At 36.8% G+C, this 27,340-nt stretch overlaps 1 protein-coding gene across 1 annotated transcript in view; it reads left to right on the top strand.

Moving 5' to 3' along the window:
* The window catches only part of GMDS (GDP-mannose 4,6-dehydratase), a 628,435-nt gene that overhangs the window by 130,718 nt on the left and 470,377 nt on the right, over nt 1–27,340 (top strand). Inside the window, exons 2-4 of the mRNA XM_032424781.1 lie at nt 12,453–12,497; nt 20,956–21,043; nt 22,783–22,892. Of these exons, the coding sequence (XP_032280672.1) occupies nt 12,453–12,497; nt 20,956–21,043; nt 22,783–22,892 (243 nt within the window). The remainder of the gene's footprint in view (nt 1–12,452; nt 12,498–20,955; nt 21,044–22,782; nt 22,893–27,340) is intronic.

Genomic DNA, 27,340 nt, shown 5'->3' with positions numbered 1-27,340 from the left:
AATTGAAATGTTTATAATTTTTAACTAAAATAAAATTTTTTTCCAGTTAAATTAAGTATAGGCCAATTTTAGAATTCAAAGGCACATTATTGCCACAGAATTGAATGCAGACACAGAAACTAGTACTATGATCAGAACAATGAAGACATAAAGAGACTGGAAATTCCGTGATTAATTTGCAATATGCTCTGCTGGAGCAAAACAGAAAAACTGTTTGTTGTGTAAAAAAATTTAAAGAAAATAAGGTGGGTAATATAAAGAGATATTTAAAATAAATCCATAGAAGATTTGAAGTTTCCTCTCAAAGATCAAAAAAGAATTAATGTTGTCTGAAATCTGAATTAAATATCCAATACATTTAAAATTTTAACAGGCTGTAAAAATTGTCACTTTGGATGCTTATAAAATGGCTGGGTTAATTCACAAAAAAGGAAACCAATTTTAGATGGAGAGATGACAAAATAAATTATTATGGAAGTTTTATTAGAAAATTATGAGAAAAGACAAAAAATATATATAAAACTTTAATGATATTTAATTAAATCACCAGTTGCCTATAGAGTACAAGGTCTTTCTAATAGTATGAAAGATCAATTGATTTGAAATTTGAAAAATTTCAAGTGCTTTTATCTTTAGACAAGTTGTATGATATATGAGTTACTGCCTAGTTACTACTTTAGATATCCTTTTTCTCAAAGGATTTAAAAATTTACAAAGAAATGATGTAAATTTGTGGTGAGAAATACCAAATTTGTAGCATAGATACATAGATATTTTTGAATGTTCTGTATATCAAAGATGAATTTCAGACGGGTATGAAAAAATTTTAATTTCTATCACAATAGTTAGGACTCCAGCTATGGTAGGTGAAATATTTGCATTTATTAGAATTTTAAAATAAAAGACTGATGTTTCTTTTATTGCTTCATTCCCCTATATTCTGAAGCAGACTTAAAAGGTGTCCTACCATAGTTAAAATTTTTCAGTCTATACATTCAAATATATGAATCATTGCCAGTTTTATAGACCTGTTGAAGGAAGTAGAAGACAATGAAGGCAGTGATCTTGTGCTTTTTGCAAGCACTTGTCGTGGAATCATGGATGAGTTTTACAAAGATTTCTATAATATTTACTCCAATATAAGTTTTTTTTTTTCTTTCTTGAAACAAAAGGGATGCTTGCCAAATATTCAGTAATTATAAAGAAAACATAGTGTGATTTATGTTTTCTCAGTCTTATCACACTGTTTATAAATGAGCTAAATTTGAAGCTCTAAGGAGAGGAAAAGTTTATTTGTGACCTAGCTAGGGAGGTGTGAGAATTCACTTATACTTAAGCCAATAATAATGACTTTATACATGTATTAACATGAATCAATATGAAGCAGGTTTTAATTTTTAATAGCATTACGTAAACTGGCTATAAAAACTAGGAAAAAAATTTGAAGAACACTAGTAGAGTTGCTTTCCAGTGTATGCAAATACTCATTTGGATTCACTATTAATACTTGACGTAAGAGTGAGTTAACTTGAACATATATGGATTTTAACCTGATAACTTTTTGCTCCAAAGTCAAATCAGTTTTTCTTGAGGAAAAAAAAAAAAAAAGGTGAACCAGTTGTGCCAATGTATATGATGAATATATTTTATTTTATTTTTTAAAAGATTTGTTTATTTATTTGAGAGAGAGAGAATGTGAGCAGGGAGAGGGGCAGAGGAAGAGGGAGAGGGAGAGAGAGTCCTCAAGCAGACTTCCCACTGAGCGAGGAGCCCAATCTGGGGCTTGATCCCAGGACCCCGAGAGATCATGACCTGAGCTGAAATCAGGAGTCAGATGCTCACCTGAGCCATCCAGGTGCCCCTATGTATGTAATGAATATTAAAGGGAAATGATTTTTTTTTTTTTTTGGTATTCAGTTCTTGGAAGCCTTTTAAGTATATTTGATACAACCTAGATATGTAAATCTCCTTTTTTAGTTATCAATTTTATGAAATCTAAATACAGATCAAATGCTTCTGAAGAAAATTTAGGTCTGAATTGAGATGTGTTGTAAGTGTAAAATAACAGATTTTGAAGACTCTAATACAAAAAAAAATGTGCAACATCTCATAATTTTTATTAACATATTGATATAACATTTTGGATAATTTGGTTAAATAAATTTATTAAAATTAACTTTTGCCTATTTCTTTTTAACTTTTTAAAACTTGGCTACTAAAATATTTAAAATTACACATGTGGCTCAAATACATTTCTATTGGCACTGGCTTAACACATCATAGGTGTACAGTGAATGAATGTTAACATTAATATGATCACTAATATGATGATGATGTATTGATTCCTTGTCCTCTCACTAGATTATAAATTCCTTAAGAGTAGGAAATACATCTTATCCTTATTTTTATTTGCCATATCACATTTTGTAGTCCTTTATATTTTAGAGGTTATCAGTGGATTGATTGTCCCAGGATCTGCTTTTAACATTCCAAGTGCAGAGCTGTGTTGTTGTTGTTGTTGTTGTTTTTAATCCTCAGGATAATGGCATAGATATCCCTTTGAGTCTGTGCACATATGTGCATGTACACACACACACACACACACACACACACACGAGCATTTTGTTTAGTGTACTAGAAGGGGGGGTTATTTAAGCATTCATAATAGTGGATTATGCAAAAGTAATTGGTACTTATTTTAAAAATTATTTTTCAGTAAACTTTGAGTTTTTATATATATGTTTTTTAGGTAATTGAAAAGTTTTAAAAACTGTGGCACTGGCATCTTGTTTTAGTTGAAACACTTTTGTTTTGATTGAAGGAGAATTATTATGGAAATAATACTACAGTTAGGATTAGATAAATTGGTTTCATACACTGCCAAGTTCTCTAACTAGCTCTATGACCTTGAACAAGGGATTTAAGCTTTCTGAACTTCAGTTTTCTAATCTGGAAAAATGGGGATAATATCAGTTACCTCACGAGGATGTTGTGAGAGATAAAAATGGGAAAAATATCTTAGAGTACATAGCAACCATAGGAATTATAGACATGTAGACTATTATTATTTTGATCAAATAGTAATATATATTTTGAAGAAAATAAGGTTGAGTTAACCATATCTATTAAAATGTGATAGCTTATGTGAATTTTAAGCATAGTGCTGTGGTATATAAAAAATGCTCTCAGTTTTTCCAAATGTATGACCTAAATCTACAAAATGTAGTCAAATATCCCAAATAAGTCATAAATATTAGTAGAGAGACTAGCTGGGAATGAAAGCAGTAGTTAGATATTTCAGTATTATAAGATTAGATTAAAAGGTACCTATGATCAGGTTAGACTGAACTAGAGACACCTGGTTTTCAGTCTAGACTCTGGAAAAATTGGGAATTTAGACTTTGGTGCTGCTATGACTAAGATGGGGAGTTGTATCCAATCCCTGTTAGGGCGGACATTATTTTCATTTGGAGAATCTCTACCCCTCCTCATCCTCGCCCCTGTGTGCCCTTACAAAACTCCGGTCTTCAGTGGAGTGCGATCTTGATAGTTTTTTGTCCTATAAGTCAAGATTTTTAAAAGTGTAGGGTTGAATAAGAGCTAAGCTCCTTTGCTGTTGGTGAGAGAAAACACAATGACAAGAAGTTCGAATTGTCATCTAAGTATCTCACAAATAACTCCTTTTACCCCCTCTGTTTCTATGTTAGGGCTGAGCTATCTAGAAACATACCTGGATTGTGTGGCCTAAAAAGCAGTGACACTGGAAAGAGAGTTGCTAGTATGATGGAGACACCTATTTTTAAATATGTGATTTCCCCCCACTCCAAAATGGTTTTTGAAAACTTCTCTGAGTGGTAAAACCCAAATGTACAATATAACACAGTAAGTAACTGGAGAGATTTCCTAGCCCACAAACTGAGTTTTATCAGTTGAACCTACCCACGGACAGGACACTCCAGGGGAATCAACATTGTTTGTGTTAGGGCCTCTGTGATGTACAGTCATTCCTACAACACTTTGTTCTCTGGCTCTAAAAGTTAGTTAGCTTTATTAGTTTTATGATAAGCAGCTTTCTGGGTAGATGCTTACAAATTTCTCCATTTGCACTTGTGCATATATGTTTGAGTTTTATCTGTTTCAGTGATTTCAAGTTATGTAAATCACTGTTCTTACTTTGTTTCATTCTTCAGTGATGTACAGTGTCTCCAGGGTGATGGATATTCCACATTGCAGAGCAGATTTGAAATGCATCAGGGAGTCTGTAAGTGACATTTCTGTCATAGTATGCACATATTTTAGAAACAATCTTAACTGGATTGTACCAATTACTTATCCCTGAGAGAAACTGGGTTAAAAGAACATTTGTAATAGTTAAACTCTGTTTGTTACCAACAGTGACATTTTAGTGGCAACCTGTTAAATGAATGTGGATGGGAAAAGATAGAGTCATCAATATATGTGTATTCTTTTGTTATTTATGACCTTTTTAAAGGTGTAAACAAAAGGACATTTGTTTTGTCTTCCTCCCTTAGCCAGGACACAAGTTATAAAAGAAATGTACAAGGAAGAGTTAATAAATCAGGTAAATACTAAAATTTCATAATTCTTCTCTTTTCAGTACAAAGGTTTTTTTTTTCCTTCTAAATTTGAAGTTTTTCATTAAACATGGCCTTGAACACTGGACAAAGTGTAGCACTGTTTCAGTTTTGCGTACCTGTAAAAAATCATTTCCTGCATAAATCACTTGGATGAATAGAACTACGTAAGCATATACTTTGCAAAGAAACAGCCTTTAATTGTATGGACTATCACTTTGAGAGATAATGAGAAAGGGAAAAGGAAAGAGAGAAGAACTCTATTTTCAAAATTTGTATATATATGTATTTACCACAAAGTAATTATTATTTAAGCATGAAGTTTACTGGTAATTTATTATTAACTTCCCTACAGATCTATACAAGTCTTTATCAATGTGTCTGGAACCCTGAGTTATAAAAACTTTGAGGTAGTATATTGTTCTAAACTTGAAAGGAGTTATTCACACCAGCACTGAACTAGCCAGTTAGGCAGATATTTAAAAGGATTTTGACAGGGATATGTTTCTTGTATTTCCTCTGTTTTTTTCCACCTTGATTTCATGCTCAAGTGCGGTGATTTATTTCTCCAGGGCACTGTGCCATCCAGTATAGAAGAGGTCAATATGGTAGTATTTCATAGCTTTTCTTTTATCTACACAGCCTTGCCACCCTCTGTCCATGACTCATGCATCTACTGGTGTTCCTGATAGCAGAACATTTTGATTAGCTGGATAGGTTACCTGGTTACTATTCTCAATCTGTCCACGTGTGGGTTTGCTGATGTGTATGAAATGTGGAGGTCTGAGCCAGTGCTGGAGCATAATCCTATCTAGGCCAGGAAATGCCTGGCTTCCCAGATACTTCTCAGAGCAATAGGGCAGGGACTAAATCTCTTATTTCCTTCCTGTCCTTTATTCCATAACACCTATGGCCCAAGTGGATGTTTGATATTCACTAATCTGGGACACTTTGTATTGTTAATGAATTCTACAGAGACCAAACTTTATGTTAAAACATTGGTAGGCCCATCATTACAGAATGATTGATCCTATTAGTAAAGCAAATTGTCATATAAATAATTCGTTACAAATATATATACATAAATTGTGTGTGTGTGTGTGTGTGTGTGTGTGTGTGTGTATTTCAAATCCTTGCTCTGTTTACCATACCAACATCTTGGGCAGATTACTTGGTCTCAGTTCACGTCAGTTTGCTCATTTGTAAAATGGAGATAATAGTGTCTACTACACAGGGTTATTATGAAGATTTACAGTTAATGAATGTGAAGCATTTAGTACATGCCTGGTATACCGTAAGTGCTATATATATGCTTATTATTGTTATTAATACTATTATCATTTGTAGTAATAGTAGGTCAGATGAAGACTTTTTTTTTTTTTTTTTTAATCTCAGAAGGATAAAAGCTTCAGCCTGAGTGAAGAATGGGAGAGCGGGAGAGATAAAAACACAGACGTTCAAACTAAAGGACCTTACACGTTAAAAAAAGGAAAGCAAATCAGTGTGATACAGTATTCTTTGGGCATACTTATATTCATGAAGAAGTGAAAGGTTAGCTCACCCTTGATGTGTCTATGTAGTATGTACGCCCAGCACACTTGTAGGCTGTTAATAAATGCCTTTGGATTTCCTTTTGAGGCTTTTTAAGCATTTCTGGGGCTGTGTTGGAGTTATGTGGGTGTGTTGCCTTTCTAATTACATAATTAAAAATTGTCTCTCTATACCTTACTAATAACTGTTTCCTTTCTACCCCCTTATGTTAGCCCTTTAATCCTGTTTTCCTTAAAGCATTTGTCTAATTACAGAAATTTATTTTACTGTGTTGAGATTAACAATATTACAAATGCTGGGTTGTGCAAATGTAGCTCGAATTCAAATTTTGGTGTTTGCATTCTTCCTTGCTCATTAAACTAAGAGTGTACAATAATCATTTGCAATTTGAAAGGAACATGTATTTTAAACCAACTAATTATGGGAGTTCTGCCACTGAAAATCTGCTAAACTGTTTCAAAATATTTTTTGAGTAGCTTATATTAGAGAGAAAAATTATTCAGTTTTATTTATGTTCTAGATACTTACAAGAACAAACCAATTGGCAAAATACAGCCTACTAGAAAAATGGACAAAAAATAGAAAAGATAAAAATAAATAATTCCTAGAAGAAATAGTATATATGGTCACAAACAAAAAACTCTCCAGTCTTAATACTAGCCACAAAATGAAAAAAAAAAAACACATCATTTTTTAACCTGTAAAATTGGAAAAAAAATGTTTTTTAAAATTAACCTTTTAGGTCATTGCTTCTCTCTGATATTTTTTCATAAGTAAATCTTTTAAAAAAAATTTACCATGGACACAAAACTCAACATTATAATCATATGTAGGATGACTGGAAGTATCTGGCTTCTTTTTAAATATTTCTTTCAACCTTCCAGCTCATGATGATTTACTGGAAAGTCTTATGTTTGGGTGCGCCTGGGTGGCTCAGTCGTTAAGCGTCTGCCTTCGGCTCGGGTCATGATCCCAGGGTCCTGGGATCGAACCCTGCATCGGGCTCCCTGCTCTGCGGGAAGCCTGCTTCTCCCTCTCCCACTCCTCCTGCTTGTGTTCCCTCTGTCGTTGTGTTTCTCTCTGTCAAATAAATAAATAAAATCTTAAAAAAAAAAAAAAAAAAGAAAGTCTTATGTTTGGTGAGAGAGCCCCTGTCACTTCTCGATGTATGTGTATGAGGCATATATGCAATGGCTTCCACCTGTTTGAAGGGCTTGTTCCCTGGCAAATAGAGGGAAGGGGTGGTTACAGAAAGAATATCTTAGCTGCTGGGCACAATTAATTCTTTATTATTCAGAGTTTCTTGATAACATTTCTGGATTACAGTGCTCCTCTCTACCAGGAAGTAAATCAAAGTAAGTGAAAGTCTGTTTTTCCGTGAGAGCAGCTTTTATGGGGAAATAATTGTTAACTTTAAAAGACTACAGGAATTGGAAATTATTTATGTTTTAAATATTGATGATATCTTGGTTTCCTGTCTACCACTTGGTCAGCTAGTTTTCACTCCACTGATAATTGTTGGCTGTATTCTTGTTCTTCACTTGGTATAATGCATTAGTGTGTCAACTGTAGACATTAGTCCAGTCTCTTCATCTTGGATTTTTTTTTTGCAGTATTTTATAGTGAAAAATTCTGAGGTCTGGGAGTCTGAAGACTTTTTTTGAGGGGGAGAGCAGATTCTGCTACTTCCAAACTGTGTGACTGTACACTAAACATTTAACTGTTTTGAATCTCAATTTCCTGATCTGTAAAATGAGAGGGTTGGATTAATTAATCCCTATGGTCTTTTGAATTCTGAGTTTAAAAAAGATTTTATGTAGTGTTTTGTGTTACAAACATGAGCCAGGTGAAAATACTTTTCAAATATATTCTGCTTCTGTATTCTTCACACTACATTGCCAGTCTTCCCGTTGGAAGTTTTCATTCTAATTCAGAACTGCATTCTCTGTTAGTCATTGAGGTGTTTGCATTTCTCTCATGGGGAGGTACAGATTACTTTGATACTGTAATTGCTATTAGGTGAAAAGATGCTTATTTTAGAGTAATTAGAATTCGTAGAGTTATAGAACATAAAGGGCAGTGTAAATTGGTGCTTTCTCTCCTTACAGGAGGGACATTCTATTTCCTGATGCTTGAGATGATCTAAACAAAGAAACTCATTTATTAGTGGCATGATTTCTTTAGCCCAATACTACTTATCTTATACGGTGTTCAAAGAAGCTGCCAAATGGTGCTTAGGCAGAAACACACAGTATAATTTAGCATGCATTTCAGAGGAGCCGGGTTCTCAAATTGCATATAAGAAAGTGTCCTTTTCATTTGTCCTTCTGGGCTGTAAGTGCATCCATGTTTGAAGGGAGAAGAGAAATGCTAGTCTCCTCTGCAGGAAGGTAGACTGCCTGGCACATACGTATTTGGATGTGGGATAGAGGATCAGTCAGTGCTTAATATAGCCTTCTGTGGTCATCAGGAGAGGGGTAAACTTTCTGTACTTCCTTCAGCTTTTTATAGATGTGTAATTTTAAGTAATTTTAATACTATAGTCAAGATATGATTGAACTAATTTTTGGAATTATTCTTTATTTTTATGGGTGTTGATCTAGAACATTTTTGAGTATTCCATGGAAGGTGAAAAATAGAGATACCCAAATATAGGGACTGTAGGCATCGGCATACCTAAATTTGGCACTTTTGGTCCTTGGGTAGTGCCCTCCTTGGCTCTAGAGCCCCCAAATAATACATCCACAGTCAGTCCAAGTCCACCTTCAGACAATACTGTACTGCTTCCTGAGTAGGGCCCAAACACGACCTGAGGAATCTCAGGTGCTGTGTACTGTCTCCTTCCTCTGAGCTCTGGAGTGTTCTAAAATTACATGATGTCACTTAATTAAAACTAGAAGCACTGATTAATCCACAAAACACTCCGTAATGGGAAATGACTAAGTCAATTTGGTTTAAAAATGAAATCTGTTATGGTCTTTTATTATTTTGTTGGGTTTTGACATGTTTTGGTAGGTCCCAGGTGGAGGAGAGTGAGGAAGGAGGTTGTTTTCTAGGTCAGAGTAATGTGCAACTTGGATTCCAGTTCTGGCTTTGCCCCTGTAGTGTGATACTATGCAAATTGGCGCCTGTCATGTGCCTTGTTGACCTCAGATGCCAGTGGCTCCTTGTCTTCCGGGCCGAGTTCTTGCAAGAATAAGATAGAAAATGTTACAGCCATGGTGATTCCTTAAATCTGCACAGCATTTAATATGAAATGGATACCCTTAATAACCATGTACAAGATTAAATTGAAGAGTCACAATTGGGACATTATCTCCTCAGTTAAAAGTTTTCTGTAACAAGGATTGAACCCAGGCTGGAATTTGTACCAGATTAATTGTGTTCATAGCAAATGAGTTGGAAATTTAAGTTCATTTAGTTCCTTGTTTTCCGAGGAATTAGGTATCAGAATTTTTAATGTCAGTTGTAGGTTCTCAGTTGCCATGACATTTCAGTTATTAGTCTGATTGAAGCTTTCTCCAACAACCCTGTTCTTCTAGAGGAGGCAGAAACAATGATCTTGTTGGCTTGGCTGACGCCTGTCTGCTTAGATACTGTGTCTCCCTGTGGGGTCCCCTCAGGGGCTCAGGGAGAGGACAAGGGGAGGCCAGCTGGGCTCCCTAGGCCAGAGACCAGGAGCTCCATTTCCCACTCATTGTGCAGCTCAGGCCCTATCACTTGAGAGACCTGGCAAGGAAGTCAGGAGGAAGTGAGTGCCCTGCTGGTTCAGAATGTTCCAGTGCGGTTGGAAAGTTTGAGAAGGGCCCTGGGTGAGAAGAACAAGACCTTATTGACAGGGTTCAGGCCTGGTCAGGTCTGTTTCACATCAGCTTTCTGAATAATCACAGCTTTCCCTGCCCCCATGGATCTCTAGCACTTTCACCTCTGCCTTTTTTTTTTTTTTTTTAAACATTGTGTGCAGCCATGGTAGAACATAAAGCATTTTAACTTTTTATTCCAAGGGAAATTATGAAACATGAAAAGTATGGTGTTGCCTGCTTCAAAATGACAACACTAATACCAACAATAAAACAAAACTTGATACATTCTAGGGCTTTCCAAACTACTGTAAAATTATTCTTCTGATTGTAAATACTTTTCCTATTAAGCTGCTTTCTCACTGATTGATTTATAAGACTACCCATTATTCTCACATTTCCGATGGTCATGTAGACTGACCTGCCCTGTCCTAGTCTGAATTGCTCAGCCCTCTTATCTGATTTAGTTTGCATGTTGGGTATTTTAAAACCTTGCAATTGTGTGTATATCATAAGATGGAGAGGAAAAGGAATATGCCAAACCATTTCTCTTCTTCTCTACATGAGTCTATAAACCAGAATATTTATGTCAAGAAGTCAGAAGAAAATCTGTTGGAGGTTTTAATGAACCACAAAATGTGTCCCTTGTATACCTTGCCTTGTCATCCTGCCTGAATTTATGTGTGACTTCTGCATTAATGTAGTAAACACTCTCTTGGCAGCCCTGTCATTTTTAGGACCCATAGGGTGTCTCCATTTCCAGCTTTAAGTAACTAGTGACAATAATAAGGCTTGTTTCATTTTTCTTTTTCCTGGAATATCTGGTAGGATCTTTTGAAACTCAGAGGGATATTTTAAACTTTTTCAAACTGAGGAAACCAAAGAAAACCCAAATACTCCCAAATAGTCCCAGCTACTTTTGAATATACAAATTTCCAGTAGTTGGAGCCTCCCATTTTTATGTTTAAGTCTGGATGGGATGGAGGGGACTGACCCGGGCTAAAAACAGGTGGGCAGTTAACAGGATTGATTGCAAAATGTCTACCCGATTCATATTTTGAGCAAGGCTGATAGCTTTTATAGTACCTCTAGAACAGTGATTTCTCACCTTTTGGCCTCTTAATAGTTTTATTAGATGACTCTCATATTTTCTTTCCGTAAAAGTGGCACATGAAATATTTTAGTTTAAATAGCATTCCCCCTTATGTAGAATTTTTTTTTTAAGATTTTATTTATTTATTTGATAGAGAGACATTGAGAGTGGGAACACAAGCAGGCTTGGGAGAGGGAGAAGCAGGCTTCCCACTGAGCAGGGAGCCCGATGTGGGGCTCGATCCCTGGACGCTGGGATCGTGACCTGAACTGAAGGCAGACGCTTAACGACTGAGCCACCCAGGCACCTTAGAAATTTTTATGAGAGTTATTAAAAGCCAGTTGAGAATCTGTGTTTAGTCAGATACCTTCATCTTAATGTAGGGAATAACTGCGCGATTTAAGATGCATCCTCCTGGGACACCTGGGTGGCTCAGTTGGTTAAGCGTCTGCCTTCGGCTCAGGTCATGATTCCGGAGTCCCATGATCGAGTCCCACATCAGGCTCCCTGCTCAGCAGGGAGTCTGCTTCTCTCTCTGCCCTTCACCCTGCTTGTGCTCTCTCTTGCTTTCAAATAAATAAAATATTTGAAAAAAAGATGCATCCTTCCTACTTTACAAAAAATAAATAACCTTCTCTTATTTAAAGTTTATGAGTGTGTGTGTGTTATGCATATATATTCAGTGATAATAATACAAATCTGATCGTGTTTAGCACCCAACCCCCAAAACTTTTTTCAGTGACTTTCCAGAACCCTTGAGTTAGAAGCCAACTCCCACCAGTGCCTAGAAGGTCTTCCCCCACAAAGGCGCTCACCTACCTCCTCTCTGCCATAGTGTCTTTTTTTTAGCAATGTTAATAACGCTCTGGTGTTCCCTGCCTCCTCCTTACACTCACCTGTGTTCTCCCCAAGTCCTCACAGCTCCCATCTCATTCCTTCACCCACAATTCCTCTTTCACAACCACCCAGAATTAGTCTGATTCCTGTGTTTTGTTCCTGTAGTACCAGGGCCTTCTGCTTTGCTACACATATTTTGCATATTTCACACAGCTAGTAAGTGGCCAAACCTAACTAAACCCACATCCGTCAAAGTGTCATGTTCTCTCTCTTGCCCCATATTATGTCCCTGGATTTTGTTTCTTACCCAGTAAATTAATCAGTGATAACACTTTGCCATGCTTCTGTGGTGCTCAAGTGAAATAGTGTCTATGAAAATGCTTAGTGAACAGTGGAAAGAGGAATACTATTCTGTTTTTACCATCATTAGCTGTATTATTTTTATTCTGGTTGCCATGATCCTTAATTTAAGTTCATGTAGCCCCTTCAGTGCATTTCTCAAAGCTCTCAGCCTTGGCTGCCTTCTACGCTAGCCGTGATGGGTCTGACAATTGTCAATTTTCCTTCTCTTCCCAGGATGGTTCATACTTGGCTGAGTTCCTGCTGGAGAAAGGCTACGAGGTGAGTGACTCAGTGAGCAAGCACAGGCTGGTGGAATCACTTGGACACAGTGGCCTCCTGCTTCCTCTGCCGCCGTCCTCCTGTGTGTGTTTTCCACTGAAACTCCGATAACAAATCAAAATCAGGGGAAGAATGTGCCGCTTGGCTTGTAACCATGCCAGCTCATTGTGCTATTTATCTGCTGGTGAGCACTGGTGGCTTCCCCCTGTTCCTTAGTGTTTAACTGCTTTGCACGCTTCCCACATTCTCAGATAAAGCAGCCTGGGTAAGCTAAAAGCTATAACATTATTAGGGTTAATTTATGATGTAATGTGTTACATAAAAAAGTCCCACTCACAGTGAAGTCACTTAATTCGGAAATTGCACAGAGCAATAAAAACTAAGCTGATCTTTGGCAAACTTGAATGAAACATTTACACTCAGAGGTTTTTTTCATTCTAATAGGCAGCCATATATTTTATGGAAGCTGAAACTTCTGGGTTTGCTGCTGGCGTCATCATCATTGTCGTCTTCTTTTTCTCCTCTTTTGTCCTCTCCTCCAACATTTTCTGCTTTCCTTAAAGGAAATGGGTTTTACATATTAAGTTTGATGTAACTTCATGTGTACATGTTACCTTTTTTAAGAACAGTTTTCTGTATATAAGTTCATGCTGTACAAAAAACAAAAACCTATACAGTGACCCATATGCTCTGGCCTGATTTGGGAGTGTTTACATTAATAAATTTGGATTCTCTGGATTATTCTGTTTGCAGGTGTACTGTTTAAAAAAAAATGTGCACTGTGGGCAGATGGAAAAACAACAGCAAGGAATTTGGCATCTAAACGCCAACAGGATTTGAAGAAAAGGAAACAAATTTTCTTACTATAACTCATAATCTTTTCTGAGAGCCTTGACTTTTAGACTTTAAGAAGTAATAGGAGATATGTTTAGCACCTTCTGTTCCCTTACCTAACCAGCTAGTTTTATATCTTGCAAAAATATGAAAATAAGACAAATTAATTATGAAAGTATACATGTACACTTATGTTCATATACAGATTCCTATAATTGAGTGATACATTCATATTCTGCAGAGCAGAGAATTTTAGAGTAGATCATATATAGTACAGAAGAGTTGGTTTTAGATAAAGACTGATAATTTATTCAGACTACATTAATTTAGTGCTTCAATAAATCTAAAAGGGAAGGATTGGCAGATAAATTACTTTGTTTCAGGTGTTGGCACTGGCTGAGAGGTGTTTGGTAGCTAGAGAGGAGTTAGTGATTTGGCTGTGTATCAAGTGAACCTGGAGAAGGAACTTAGTAAGAACTGATGGGGTTCAGGATGTGCCACCCCAAGATGTGGTACTTTAGCATATTGGATATTTTAAGCTGAAGGAGTTTGAGAAAATAGAAGGAGTTTGAGAAAACCATAGACATTTCTCCTGTTAATCTTTGTTGGTTTAATGTGGAGGAGGAAAATAGTTTTCCTCAACCCTCTTAGGGTCCCCGGCTGGGTCTGAAAATTAAACTGAAAAGCATACAAGTTTATTTAATATAAGTTTTATGTGACTGGGAACCTTTATAAGGAAATGAAGATCCAAAGAAACCGTTAAGGCTAAGTATTTTTATGTTAGGTTCGATGGAGAATTGATGGTCTTGGAGAAATATGACAGGTCAAGGAGTATGAGGTAAGTATGGGAAACTTAACAAGATCTGTTTGTTTGGATTCTTTTTGACATCCCCTTGGCTTCAGAGATAAGGATGTTCCTTTTTTCCAGTTATGGTGGAGGGTACTTCTCACTGGAGCGTTTCATGACTATTTTAAGGGAGAAGAGCAGGGGGAAAGTTAGAGCGACTTCCCTGGTTCTATTGTTTTGTCAAATTCCTTCAGCTTAAAATATTCCATACACCAAGGTGCCATATTTTGGGGTAGCATGTCCTGAACCCCATCATGGTCATTGCAGTTTTGAAGAGTGAGGTGGTATGTCAGAAAGAGTGCTTAAACTGCGTGGATGTTGAAATTTACTTCCAAGGAGGACATGGGGGACTAAGACATGAGATGAGGATTGTGGCAACAAGTATCTGCAGCTAGTCCAGAGGAAAACGGAGCAGGTATGGTGGTATGAGGTGGAGTAGTCACTGTGATAATGTGGTAGACTAGTGATAGGGCCTAGGGTTAAGGTCTATATGGTAGACAGTGAATAGTCTCAGTCAACATGATGGTGCTCTTAGTGTTACTGGAAATGGCTAGGAAGAAGGCATGCACAGAGACATTCAAAGCTCCACTTAGGTGGCTTGTTAAGGAACTAGCAGACTTCAGAAGATGGGTAGTAGTGTTCCCAAATGGATGACAGACTTAGAAATAAATGTAATGAGAACCTAGGACTGCCAGGTGAGCTACAGATGTTTTTGTTCCATTGGCATTCGAAATCATAAAAGCGGATTTGATTCTGATAAAGGCAATAGAAGGCCCACTTGGCAAATCACAGTTAATGGGAGAAATGAATCATTGAAACAATGATTGGCAAGAGAAGAGAGGTTTAGGAGTGAGATCCATAAATTGATAGAAGGAGATAATATAGACAATACAGGAGGAAGGTATAGAACTACAAAGCATAATCAGAAATAATTCCTTCTCATAGTCCAGAGGAAGTATGAGCTTTGTAGGAATAGGGGAGTGAAAAGGTGTTTATCCATATTGTATTCAATTTTAATAGGCTGCTGTCTTCCATTTTAAGAGATGGCTGTAATTGGAGGATAAGCTATTAAGGGAAATATAATGGTGGCACAGACTTCATCTTTTTTGAGCTTGGGTTGAAGTAAATTTTTTGAAGAGGCTATATTGGAAATTTTCCAGAATTATCAGCCAGCAGTCCCTGGTTGCTCAAGACCATGAGGAAGATAATAGGGTTAGTAAATTGCATTCAGTAGGGTAAGAGGAGACACCTGTCTGTACCTGAATCCAGAGGGTCAACATCAGCAACTCAGCAGGTTCTCAACCTGCAGTGTGCATCAGAGCCACCCAGAGGCCCCATAAAGGTGAGGATGGCTGGTTCTGGGGTCTGGGAATCAGCCTTTCTAATAAGCCCCCAGTTGTTGCTGATGCCACTCTCCTGGATCTTACAGTTTGAGAGCCAGTACAACTATAGGTTCAAATGAGATCATTTAATCATAAGGTGAAGATGAACAGAATTTTTTAAGGTACCTTAATTGGTGGGGTTTTCCTTCTCTGAGCTCTTACACTATTTTGGATTTAGTCTTTGTATAAGGAATATTACTAGGCTAAGAAATAACTGGAAACAATATACTTTGGGGTAGCAGAGTACAAACCAGGAATAAATAAACACTGGGAAGAAGAGCTACAGATTCTATGAATAGGCTTGATAATGAGGCTGAGTTCTTCCTAGAACAGAAAGGGGCAAACTTTAATTGTCTAGCAATGGCAAAGTCAGCCTTTCATTGTGAAGGTGGGGAGGCATGGACTCTATGGACAAGCAGTAGTCAACTGGAGGGGGGCAAATTGAAGAGCAGAGATAGGTTGGTGGGGTAGTGATGAGGTGGCCACATAGGCAAAGACAAACACTATCTACAGAATTAGCATAGCATAGTTACATATATTCCTTTACTTTTTCTTTAGTCAAAAAAGCAGAGTAAAGGTATAAAAAGCTTGGCTAACTTTAAAGCAAAAATAGACATTTGCATATTACTTGAAAAGGAATATCATATGTATGAATAGACTGATTAGTTATGGTTAAATACTTTGTATGACCTCACACTTAGATTCCTGAAGCTGTGGGGCCTTCTAATGTGGCCACTGAAATGCATGCATCTGGTTGTGTTCTGAATGATCTAGCTATCTATCTATTTATTTATTTACTTTTAAAGATTTTATTTATTTATTTGAGAGAGAGACAGAGACAGAGCATGAGCAGTGGGGAGGGGCAGAGGGAGAGAGAGAAACAGACTCCCTGCTGAGCAGGGAGCCCGATGCGGGACTCGATCCCAGGACCCTGGGATCATGACCTGAGCTGAAGGCAGATGCTTAACCAACTGAGCCACCCACGCGTCCCTGAATGAACTATTTAATATGAGAAAGTGAAGGTTTGCTTTATTCCTGGTCCAGTTCTCACTGAGAAGAGACTCTAAAGGTTTAAAGTTACAGTTTTTAATGTTGCCTGTTTCTTGAATTTTACTTAACATTAATCATTAAGGAGAGCACAAAGAGAATGAATCTAACACTTATTATTTATAGAATATAGGTGTCATCTCATGAAGAGGAAAACTAAGAATTATCCGGTTTTATTAAAAAAGATCGCCCTTTAGGGGTGCCTGGGTGGCTCAGTCTGTTAAGCGTCTGCCTTCGGCTCAGGTCATGATCCCGGGAGCCTGAGATCAAGCCCCGCACTGGGCTCCTGGCTCAGCAGGGAGTATGCTTCTTCCTCTGCCTCTCCCCCTGCTTGTGCTCTCTGTGTCTCTCTCACGCAAATGAATAAATAAAATCTTTTTAAAAAATTGCCCTTTAAAACTTCAAATATTTAATTCTACAGTTGTTGAAGTGCAAAGGATAATTCTCCCTTAAGCACCCGTCAACCATCTTCAGAGCAATAAAAGTGAAAGAGGCCATCTAGCTCACTGTGGCAAGGAGACCCTTAGGCTCGGGTGCTGGACAGTCCGTGTTCTAATCCTCCTTTGCCACCAGCTGGCTCTGTGGCCTTGGGCAGGTCATTGGGCCTTTCTGAGACTTAGTTTCTCAGGTAAAAGGGGATGATAAATGTACCTGTTTCCTAAGGTTGTCTTGAAGATTAGGTGAGACAGTACATGGAAAACAGTCCAGAGAAGTTCTGTGGGATTTGTGGGGCTTTAGTTGATACAAGAGTGACAAGATGACCCAGTACTTGATGCTCACAAGCCTAGGGATACAGAGTTTATAGAAGGCTCCTTAGTCCAGTTTATTAATTAGCATTAGTGAAAGGCAGGCCTGTTACATTTCCTAGGATCTTAGCCCTGTGTGCATTCCTTCTGGGCATGAGGGGAAAAGGAACATTAATAGAAATGAAGCTTCTTATGAAAGTTTCGAGTGCCTTCCTAGCATCATTGTTAGCAGATAAGACAACAACACATACTTTTGTACCCATTTTGTACCCTAAAACACAGAGAAACCAGAAAAACAAAAGACAAATTTAAATCTTTTAAAAGCAAAAATATGTCTGGGAATAAATGAAAAATTTTTATTAAATATTAAATAACATGGCAACAAATACAACATAGCATATTAGAATTTAAAATAAAGAATAGGTAAATTGTGGGTTTTCTTCTAAGAGAGGAATTATGACTAGGGAGTATAAGGAGAACAGAAAGGAAATGACATATAAGGATTGTCCAGTTGTTATCTCTGGGAGATTATTTGTTAGAACATGGGGTTCCCATGCATCCATTCATGATCTGTGAGAATCTGTAAGGTATTTTTTCTGGGTTGTTGAATACCCTAGAAGCCTTGGTGAAAAAAGGCAAAAGTTTTATGTATTTCATTTTGAAAACATACTGAGTGTTGGTAGGATGGACCATGTGTACAGTTTAGCTTGACCACTTCCACTGGCTGTGTGATCTCAGGCAGTGTCCTCACCTGTAGAATGGAAGTAATATAAGGAAGGGTGTTGTGAGGATAGGTGATTTAATGTCTGTGAAGAGCAGTGTCTGGCATATGGTCATTGCCATGTACACGTTAGCTATTACGTTACCTCTATAATCTGTGCTTTTCAAAAGGCAAGTGGCATTAAACATCCCTGGGGAGTTATCCTTGCTTCCAAGAGAAATCTAGACATTGAAGAATTTGAAATCTAGTGGTAATAATTTTCTTTCTTGATTGAAATAACAAACAGATACTGAAGGATATGAAGTCCAGTGGTAACAATTTTCTGTTTTCGTGATTGTAATAAGTAAACAAATAAATGAGCAAGCATTTCTCTGTTATATTGCCTAATCTGACTCCAGGTTTTGAAATCAAACTAACTTTGTTCTGATGTTGAGAGAAGTTGAAATTTTCCTTTTCATCAACTTAGTTAAATGGGATATGAAATTTGTTTGTCAAAATACTCCTTTCTGTTTAAGACTTCAGTTTTTCAGAATTATATTTTCTTTTTGAACTGCTACAACATAATAGTGATTTTGATTAAGTTTACATGGAGTCATATTCAGCTCATTTATCTTTTCACTTTGGTTTCCTAACTCATCTCTTTTTCCCCCCAAATCCTTATAAAAACAAACAATAACCTTACATACATCCCTTCTGTAAAGAGAAAGCTGCTAATCTCAAATTCTTAACTAGATTATCCAGTTTGCACACATTTTGGCTTGTCTTAAAGTTTGTATTTCACCTGTCTCTGAGGCAGACAGACTCAGCTTTCATTAGTTCTTAGAATAATACTTGCTGTCATGGATTAAGCATTTGGCAGGTCTTTCTTTCCCTGTATACACATACCAAAAGTTGGGAGTGAGGGGAAATTAAAACACATTTTTTCATATTAAAAAAAAACCTATGGCTTAATGCTTTTCGTTATAAGTGTGACAAAAAGTCCTATGTTATTTATTTGCTGTGACTTTGTGTAGTTGTCTGATTTTAATTGAATCCATCAGTATCATTTAATATTTTTATCAGAGCCTTTAATGTTTATATGCAAGGTGTATGTATATGGAGTTTCTCTTTTTTCAGGATGTTGGAATATGTGACTTACCCAGAATCCAGCAATTAAGAGAAAAGATAGACTAAATCATATTATTATTATTATTTTCATTGTCAAAATTAAATGATCTGTTTTTAGAACATAGAGATTCCTTTATATCCAATGAAATAAAGTTCTACTTACATCTAAGAGAGCTATATTTCAGAAATAACTTGGTGGCAAACACCAATTTTGCTATATGTAAGTATGTGAACTTGGTTTTTATTAAACAAAAAATTGTTTGTTAAAATTATTGTTTGTAGAGCAGTTCAGCTTTACAATTAAGTAACAACTTAAAAAATAGGAGACCATGAAGTAGAATAAATTCTAAGCTTGATGTGTTATTTTATCCACTTCTAAATTAAGGAATGGAGACGTATACTCAAATCTCAATTTAACATTTCCTAGATTTTACAGTTTGCCTCCTAAAATTTTAGTTAACGAAGTTTGTGATGTTCCCTTCTTAAAAATATTTTCATTTTTACCACATTTTCTTGGGCTTAGTTCTTTTGGAAAATAGTGTGGATGAGTGCTTTTTTCTTTGGCTAAAGCAGCTAACCAAAAGAATTATTAATTGTGGGTGTGTTGTATCCTTTGCAGAAGTTAATTTCTCATGTATGGCATATAAAATGACGATGAGATGTCTTTCTATTTGAAAGAAAGTCTTATGTGCTTATAATTCTGCACCCCCCCCCCAGCATTTGGAATATTCGAGTCATGCCAAGGATTAATTTCGGTTTGAAACAGACAGAAAACGATTGAGTTAAAATATAGAAGTGTATTCAGCTGCAAATGAAACTGCCCAACATTCGAAGGAACACTTCTAAAATAAGTGAAGGATTAAAACTGCCCCCAGTAGAACTGGAACTTGGGCAGCTGGTGACATAAGCTTGTATTAGCATTGGCAACACAAAGGGAGCAATCTTGACATAAGGAGGAAGTGAGACCAGGTCTTGAACAATTTCTCTTATGTGTCAGATACAAATAGTCTTTTCTTTGGTATCAGACAGGTATGCATTCTTGTTCCAAGGACTTTCTTCCCCCTCATACTAATAATGGTTAAGGTAAAGATAAAAATTAAAAAAAATAAAAAATCCTTTCTTCATTTGAGTTTTCTTGATATCTTAAATCTAGTAGAGTATAAGTCTTGTCCCTAATCTATGCTATTTCTTTTCTGCAAAGCTGGATAATAGCAGCTGCTGTTTGTTTATATTTGTGGATGCAGGTATATTTATATATATATGTAATAGGTGCACGATGCAAAGCTCTGAGGACACTGGAAGGATGTGGTGGCATCAGAGCCTCTCAGCCTCATGCTTTGTGTTACAGAGGCTGCAGGGCAGTTTTACCGATATGGCCTCACATGGTCTGTCTTCGGTTTCAAACTGAAGAGATATTTTGTCAGCAGCAGGGCTCTAAGTGTGTGTGTGTTTGGAAAAGGAGACATTTGAGTATCTGTAACTAAGCATTTGCTGTGAAGTCACATAATTCTCTAATTACTTTTGTTGAGATTGGCAGTGAAAACATGGCAGAGAGATGGAGGTACAATGCTGGTGGCTGGTGGGCAGTGGTGGGGGAGAAAGTAAGCAGTGGGACTATTTTTAATAATTTAAAGATAATGTTCATAAGTTATAGGCTTATAAGTTATAGTTATTTTTTCACAAGGTAAGCATTAACAAAAGAACCTCTGAGTTGCTTATTAATCCTCATTGCACATTTATAATTTCTTATCTTTCCGCATTATAAAAAATGCAGGTCCATGGAATTGTGCGGCGATCCAGTTCATTCAATACAGGTCGAATTGAACATCTGTATAAGAACCCCCAGGCTCATATTGAAGGAAGTAAGTCATTTTCTTTACTAAAATTTCTTTCTGTAGCTTCCTATATTATGATAAGTTATTTTCAGATGTCATTTTTCTCAAAGCCCATCAAGTTGCAATTATTTACCCATGAATTGCCTACATCGAATGCTATCTGCATGCTTTGAAAACCCTTCCATTGCTTGCTGCCCCTGGGCCACAGTGTCATCTTGGTTAGGCTGTTACAGGTTATTGGTCAGGTGATGCTGCTCAAGAAACCAAGAGTAGACATGCCTTTGATCACCCTTCTCCAGGTGTCCTTATCCCCTCAAGTAAGATCAGGTCCATATTCACAGAACACTCCTTTGCTTTTTATGTTTGGTCTAATGTAATCAAGCTAAGCGATCTTTGTACATTTATTTAATTTTTAAAATAATTTGTGAAGACAGGTCCAAAAACAGGTGGCAATCAAAACAATATTTAATTGCTTTACAAATCACTGTCAGTATTTGCAGTTGCATGTTATTTTTAATAAGGTTGCCTGAATGTAGCCAGATAGTCTACATAGCCCAGTCACAGTGTTTTCTCATTTGCCCTTTATAGCAGCTACTAAGCTTGTGAGTGAAACCATTTTACAGATGAGGAAATAGAGGCAGAGAGAGGTGGTAACTTTATTGAGGTCACATACCATGTAAAAGACAGAGCTAGGACCAGGACCCTGGGTTTTTAACTCCCAAGTTCAGCCTGCTTTGCTTGTCCAGTTTTTCCAGCTAGCAGGGATGATTCAGTCAGCATGTAAAGCATAAATCATTTTGTATTCATTTCAGAGCACCAAATATTTGCAGGTTAACGTAGTTGTCTCCACTAAAGGCCCTTTACCTTAATATTCAGGTTATTCAGTACATCCTTCTTGAAAATTATTATCATTTTTGTGCAAAGTGCAGAATGGTAGTGCCATTGGGTCTAGACATAGATCATTTTTATGTAAAAATAACAAAATATCAAGCTAGCAAATCACCTATCTACATGTGTCAATGTAAGGATATGCTGAGATTTAGGGTTAGAATAGGCTAGTTGTCCTAATCAGTTATGTCTCTACATCAGGCATTTCGTGGTTGGCTTAAGGATTGATGTTTATGAAGTACTTTAAAATCGCTAGATAAAAGTATCTGATTCACTATTACTGGTGTATTACAGAGTTCTTTAGACAATATATGCATTTTCGTGAGGTTTTTTATTTTTTTTCTTTTGTCTGAATCTCACTGTTATGTAACACATCTTACAAACTACCTGGGAACCGTAAGATACATTAACTGTAGGGGCGCCTGGGTGGCTCAGTCAGTTAAGCGGCTGCCTTCGGCTCAGGTCATGATCCCAAGGTCCTGGGATCGAGCCCCGCGTCGGGCTCCCTGCTCAGTGGAGAGTCTGCTTCTCCCTCTCTCTCTGCCTGCTTGTGCACTCTCTCTATCTCTCTGTCAAATAAATAAATAAAATCTTTAAAAAAAAAAAAAGATACATTAACTGTATAACATCTGTCTTGATAAGATTTAAAAAAAAAGTTCATTTGAGTTTTTACAAATCCTCTTTGTAGCATTTGTAAACAGACAGACAACAAATGTATCTTTCTACCATTTAGGTTCTTTAAAGATGACAGTTATACTCTGCTGCTCTGAAACCAGTGTGGTTTTCAGACTTTCAAAATATGCCTTTCAATTTTGATATTTTTAAAAAAATGGGCTGATGTTTTCTTCTATCTAATGGTATGCTTTTGAATTCTAAAGACATGAAGTTGCACTATGGTGACCTCACTGACAGTACCTGCCTTGTGAAGATCATTAATGAAGTAAAGCCTACAGAGATCTACAACCTTGGAGCCCAGAGCCATGTTAAAGTAAGCCATTTTTACGGTCCGATTTCTCTGGCTGTGTTCCTGAGTTGTTCCACATTTTACTTTTTTCTGTTCCTTTTGTTGTTGTTGTTTCTTAATATAGGCACTACTCCTGGTCTTCGAGTTTAATTAATGAATCTAATAGAAATACTAATACTTTTTAAAAGTGTATTCTCTGTTACTGAGCAATATAAAATCTTACTGCTAACATTAAAATAGCAGTATTCATTTATTTTGGGTTAATCTTGTAGTCTATTTTCTGCCATTTCAAATCACATTGTGAATGAAGTGTTTTGTTAAAATGTTGGAAAATGTAACGCAATAAAACTTCTACTTTAATATTAATTTTTGGTAGTGGTTATATTATTGGCTGAGAAAATATATTTTTTGAGTTCAATAATATGTTAAAATTAACTGAATTAACTTTTTATTGTAAGTAGTAAAAATTATGGGAAGAAAAACTGTTTTTAGCTTCTTGTCTCCTCAGTATGATACAGCTAATGTTGATTTCTTTCCCTTAATTCAGATACTCTGGTAGTCTACCTACCTCTCTTTAGTTTTTCTTTCTGGAACAAATTGCAGTAAACCTGAGAAGCCCATCCCTAGCTCTAGCAATCTGCTTAATTCAAATTTCCATTTTTGTTGCTATATCCCAGTGTTCACTTGAGTGAGTGAAATCTGAAGCCAGGAATGATACAAGTTCTATTTAGACACTTACTCAATCAGAATAGTGGAGCTGAGAAATAAGAGCAAATAACTCTAAGTTAAAAGAGTCCTCCGCCATCCTGCCAAAAAAAGTCCAAAGAATCTATCGGTTTTTTGTTGTTTGTTTTTTTGTTTTTTGCTGTTTAATGAACAAATTCAGCAGTGTTATTTCAGAAATACTTAAGGTGATTTGTATTCCTCCATATCCCCAACTTTAGAAGGAATGGAATCTTTATGCCTGTTTTATATCTCTGCTAGTTTAAGGGAGAAACTATAAACTAAATAAAATGAAACCAGGTGTGGAATATAGTGAGAGAAACATAGTGGTTAACCCAGTCTTGTAATATTAAATTTAAAAATAGTGTATAAATCCTCGTAATTTACATTTTTCTCTAAAATGTTATCCTTGAAGGATAGCTACATATCAATAATTATGCTTCTTATCTGTGCTGTCTCGGAAAAAAATTTTTCCCCTTTCTTAATCTGTGATGATTCTGTTCAGTATCCAGTGTTAACCTTTGGGCTGTGAAAGTTATCAAGGTCTTTCAGTTAGAGCAGAGCTGTTTTTCTAAATGATTCTGAATATCTTTTCTCATTTTATAGGGTATCTTATGCATACTATGCCAGGAGAGATTACCACCTCTTTTCTGTAGAGAAGTAGTCACTCTCTTTATTATTCCAGGTGTGAAGACTATTTATCCCGAACTGGAACAATTAGTCCATCTTCCACATTATAATTTATCTAGTCGCTTCTTGGGCTTCTTGACCAACGTGAGAGTATCTTCCAGGCAAAATTTGAATGTTTTGGTATGAATGCTCTGTTATTCAATTTCCTTTAGATTAAGAACTTTCCTTTGTGATTATAGATAGTTTAGTACCCCTGGAGCTATAAACTGGCATGGTGGGAAAGATGTAGGAAATTTTATGAAGATTTATTTATAGAAGGTCTCCCCTGTCATTTTAGTGTTAAATGAACCAGTCTTCGCCTTTTTCCAAAAAGTTTTTGTAGTTCAAAAAGTCTGTTGTACTTATCTTACTTGAAGTGAGCCTATTACTGTTGTGGGTATCATTCTAGGCTGGTTGCACTGTAAGTATAGAAAGCTTAGGAAATTGAGTCATTTCATTCTAAGTTGCTGTGTATGTGACGTTTGTCTGTTTTTATTGTGTTTTGCCTGCTTCTCCTGAAGGCCAGCTAATTGGCAGAAATGGTGCTTAATTGAATATGAATTTTGACTTGTAAGATCATTTAGCCCTCCAACAAATATTTGCATGTGTGGTGGAATGGAGGACACAAAGATGTATAAAACCCACTTCTGTTGTGGAGGTTCTGAACTGGTGTAGGGGTGATTTGTGGCAAGTGACAGAGGCTGGCACTAATATCTATGGGTCTTTAGAGAAGGGTGAGAGAGAACTTCAGTCTGAGGGCATTATGATGGTATCAAGGAGGAGGTTTATGGAAGAAATTTGCAGACATAGTTAGTGGGAACTGGTAGTTGAAATGGAGGTAGTGATGTAAGGCCCAGAGTCAGAAGTGAGAAAACTAGGGGTATGTCTATAACATGATGAGCGTTCTAGATTAGCTGAGCAAAAAAATTGTTGAAGAGAAATGTGACGTAAGGCTGTGTAGGAAGTTGGGCTACCTTTGGGCAGCCTCTGCATATTTTTGACTATGGGGAAAACTGATTGAGAGATGAGTTTTACAGGTAAGTCTAGTGGTAGGGCTCAGAAGACATATAGGAAGCTGTTGGAAGATGGTGGGAATGAGGTGACATGGGATGCCTGGTAGGGTTGACCTCTCTGCTGATAAGATATGGGAGCCAGGGAAGAGGGAAAGCAATGCATTGCCCAGGGGACCAGACGACTAATGGTATCAATAGTAGAAGCAGGCATTCAAGGAGGGACTGTTGGAGTCAGACAGGGTAAATGAAAGATTCCCTCTTGGATATGTTCTGCTGGCAGTACTTGAAATACATTCAGGTGAAGTAGGTCATAAGGTAGTTTAAAATATGTTGTGAGGTTTGGGAGAGATTTGGGGTACAGAGATGTAAAGTCAGCTCTGGGAATTCTTGAGATAGCAAGGAGGCAGATAGAGAAAGAGGAGTAGAGGACTGAAGTTTGAACCTAGGGGACGTGAGTGCATTTAGAATGGGAGGAGGAAGAGTAGTCACTGATGACAGGAAAGTAGGAGAGGGACAGGCAGGAGAGTGGAATTGTGTCACAGAAGTAAAAAATCAGGCCATTTCAAGGAGGAGGGAATATCAGCAGTGCTAGATACTTCTAAAAAGAGCATTTTAGCATATGATAGAGGAGTTAGCCAGGGCACAGAGGATTTAGAAGTTGAGGGGTTATGAGGGAAATGCAAACTGAGTGGATTCTTTTCTAGAAATTTCCTGGTGTAGGAAGGAAGAAAGAGAATATGATAGATAAGGCTCACTTTAGCATCAGCTGCAGGTTGCAGGGCCCTTCCCCAGAATTTCTGATTCATTAGGTCTAGAGTAGGGTGAGAACTTCCATTTTAGGACATGTTCAGGTAATGCTGACTCTGATCTGGGAATTTCACTTTGAGAACCATTGCTAATGTTTCAAGTCCCTTGGTTTATCCATATTTAATATGTGCCTTAAATGCATTCTTTTTAGGCTTTTTTTTTAATGTATCAACTTTTGAATTTGATATAAAATTATCCTGCTTCTTGCCAGTTAGTGACCTTGTGGGCTTTTAAAGCCTAAAACTATACCTGTTATCAGGAGTGATGAGAATGGAAAGAGTCTTAAGGAGAATCTGATATATGTTTATACCAAAATTCTTTACATTCACAAATCTTTTTCTGTGTAGTCCATGAGAAATACTAGTATTTTAGGGGAATAGTATGAGTACAGACCACTGATAAAATGTCCCTTAAAAATCCATGTTCCATGTCACTATTTCTGCTGTGATCTAGTGTCAGATTTTTTCTTAATCATAGAAAGAGTGGGTGTGGGGCAGGGGCTGGAGTGATGGCAGCTGGGGATGACAGACTGCCATGTTGCTAGGGGAATGTTGCTCTGTTTCCTGACCACTCCAAGGCTCTGTATTGGGCTTCAGTTGTCTCCCTGTTGTCTTAGCAGCTTGCTAGGGGGTTAGGTTGGAAAATACATACAAGCATACATATATATATATATATATATATATATATATATATATGTACATACATATATACATATATTTTTATAATTGATTTCTCAGTGTTAATCAGCTTTGTAGGATTTATTGTATTCTTAGACAGTCGTTCTTAAACAAACGTTCTTTCTGACAGTGGAATACTTAGAGTAAGGTTAATTAAAATACATTTTTATTATTTGGTTTGGAGCTTTTTTGAAGGAAGGTTCTAATATTAGCATATTTTATATTTAATTTTGAATCCGTGACTTCTAGACTGGGCATTGTTTATGTTGGCTTCTCTTTGTGCAGGATAAAGTCTTCTGTCACTCTCACTTCCAGTTAATTTGCTGTGGGCTATGGTATGCTAAAAGTAAGGAAAATAAAATAATAGGAAGTTGGTCTGGTTTCCTGTAGGAAACCAATGAAGATGAAATTGGTTCTTGGAATAAACCCACAGCAGTCTGGGAAATACTGACTGAAGACATTTTTCTGAATCATAAACAGAAAAATTATGACTCATGAAGTGTGGGTCATTGAGAGGCTGATTTGATCTTATGTGGGAGAAAGTGAGAGATGACGGAAATGTACTAGTTATTAAAAGTAGTTA

Source organism: Phoca vitulina, unplaced genomic scaffold (assembly GCF_004348235.1).
Source record: "Phoca vitulina isolate PV1807 unplaced genomic scaffold, GSC_HSeal_1.0 scaffold31, whole genome shotgun sequence".
Taxonomy (NCBI): Eukaryota; Metazoa; Chordata; class Mammalia; order Carnivora; family Phocidae; genus Phoca; species Phoca vitulina.
The sequence above is the reverse complement of the archived record's forward strand: the minus strand, read 5'-3'. Positions and strand labels throughout refer to the sequence as shown.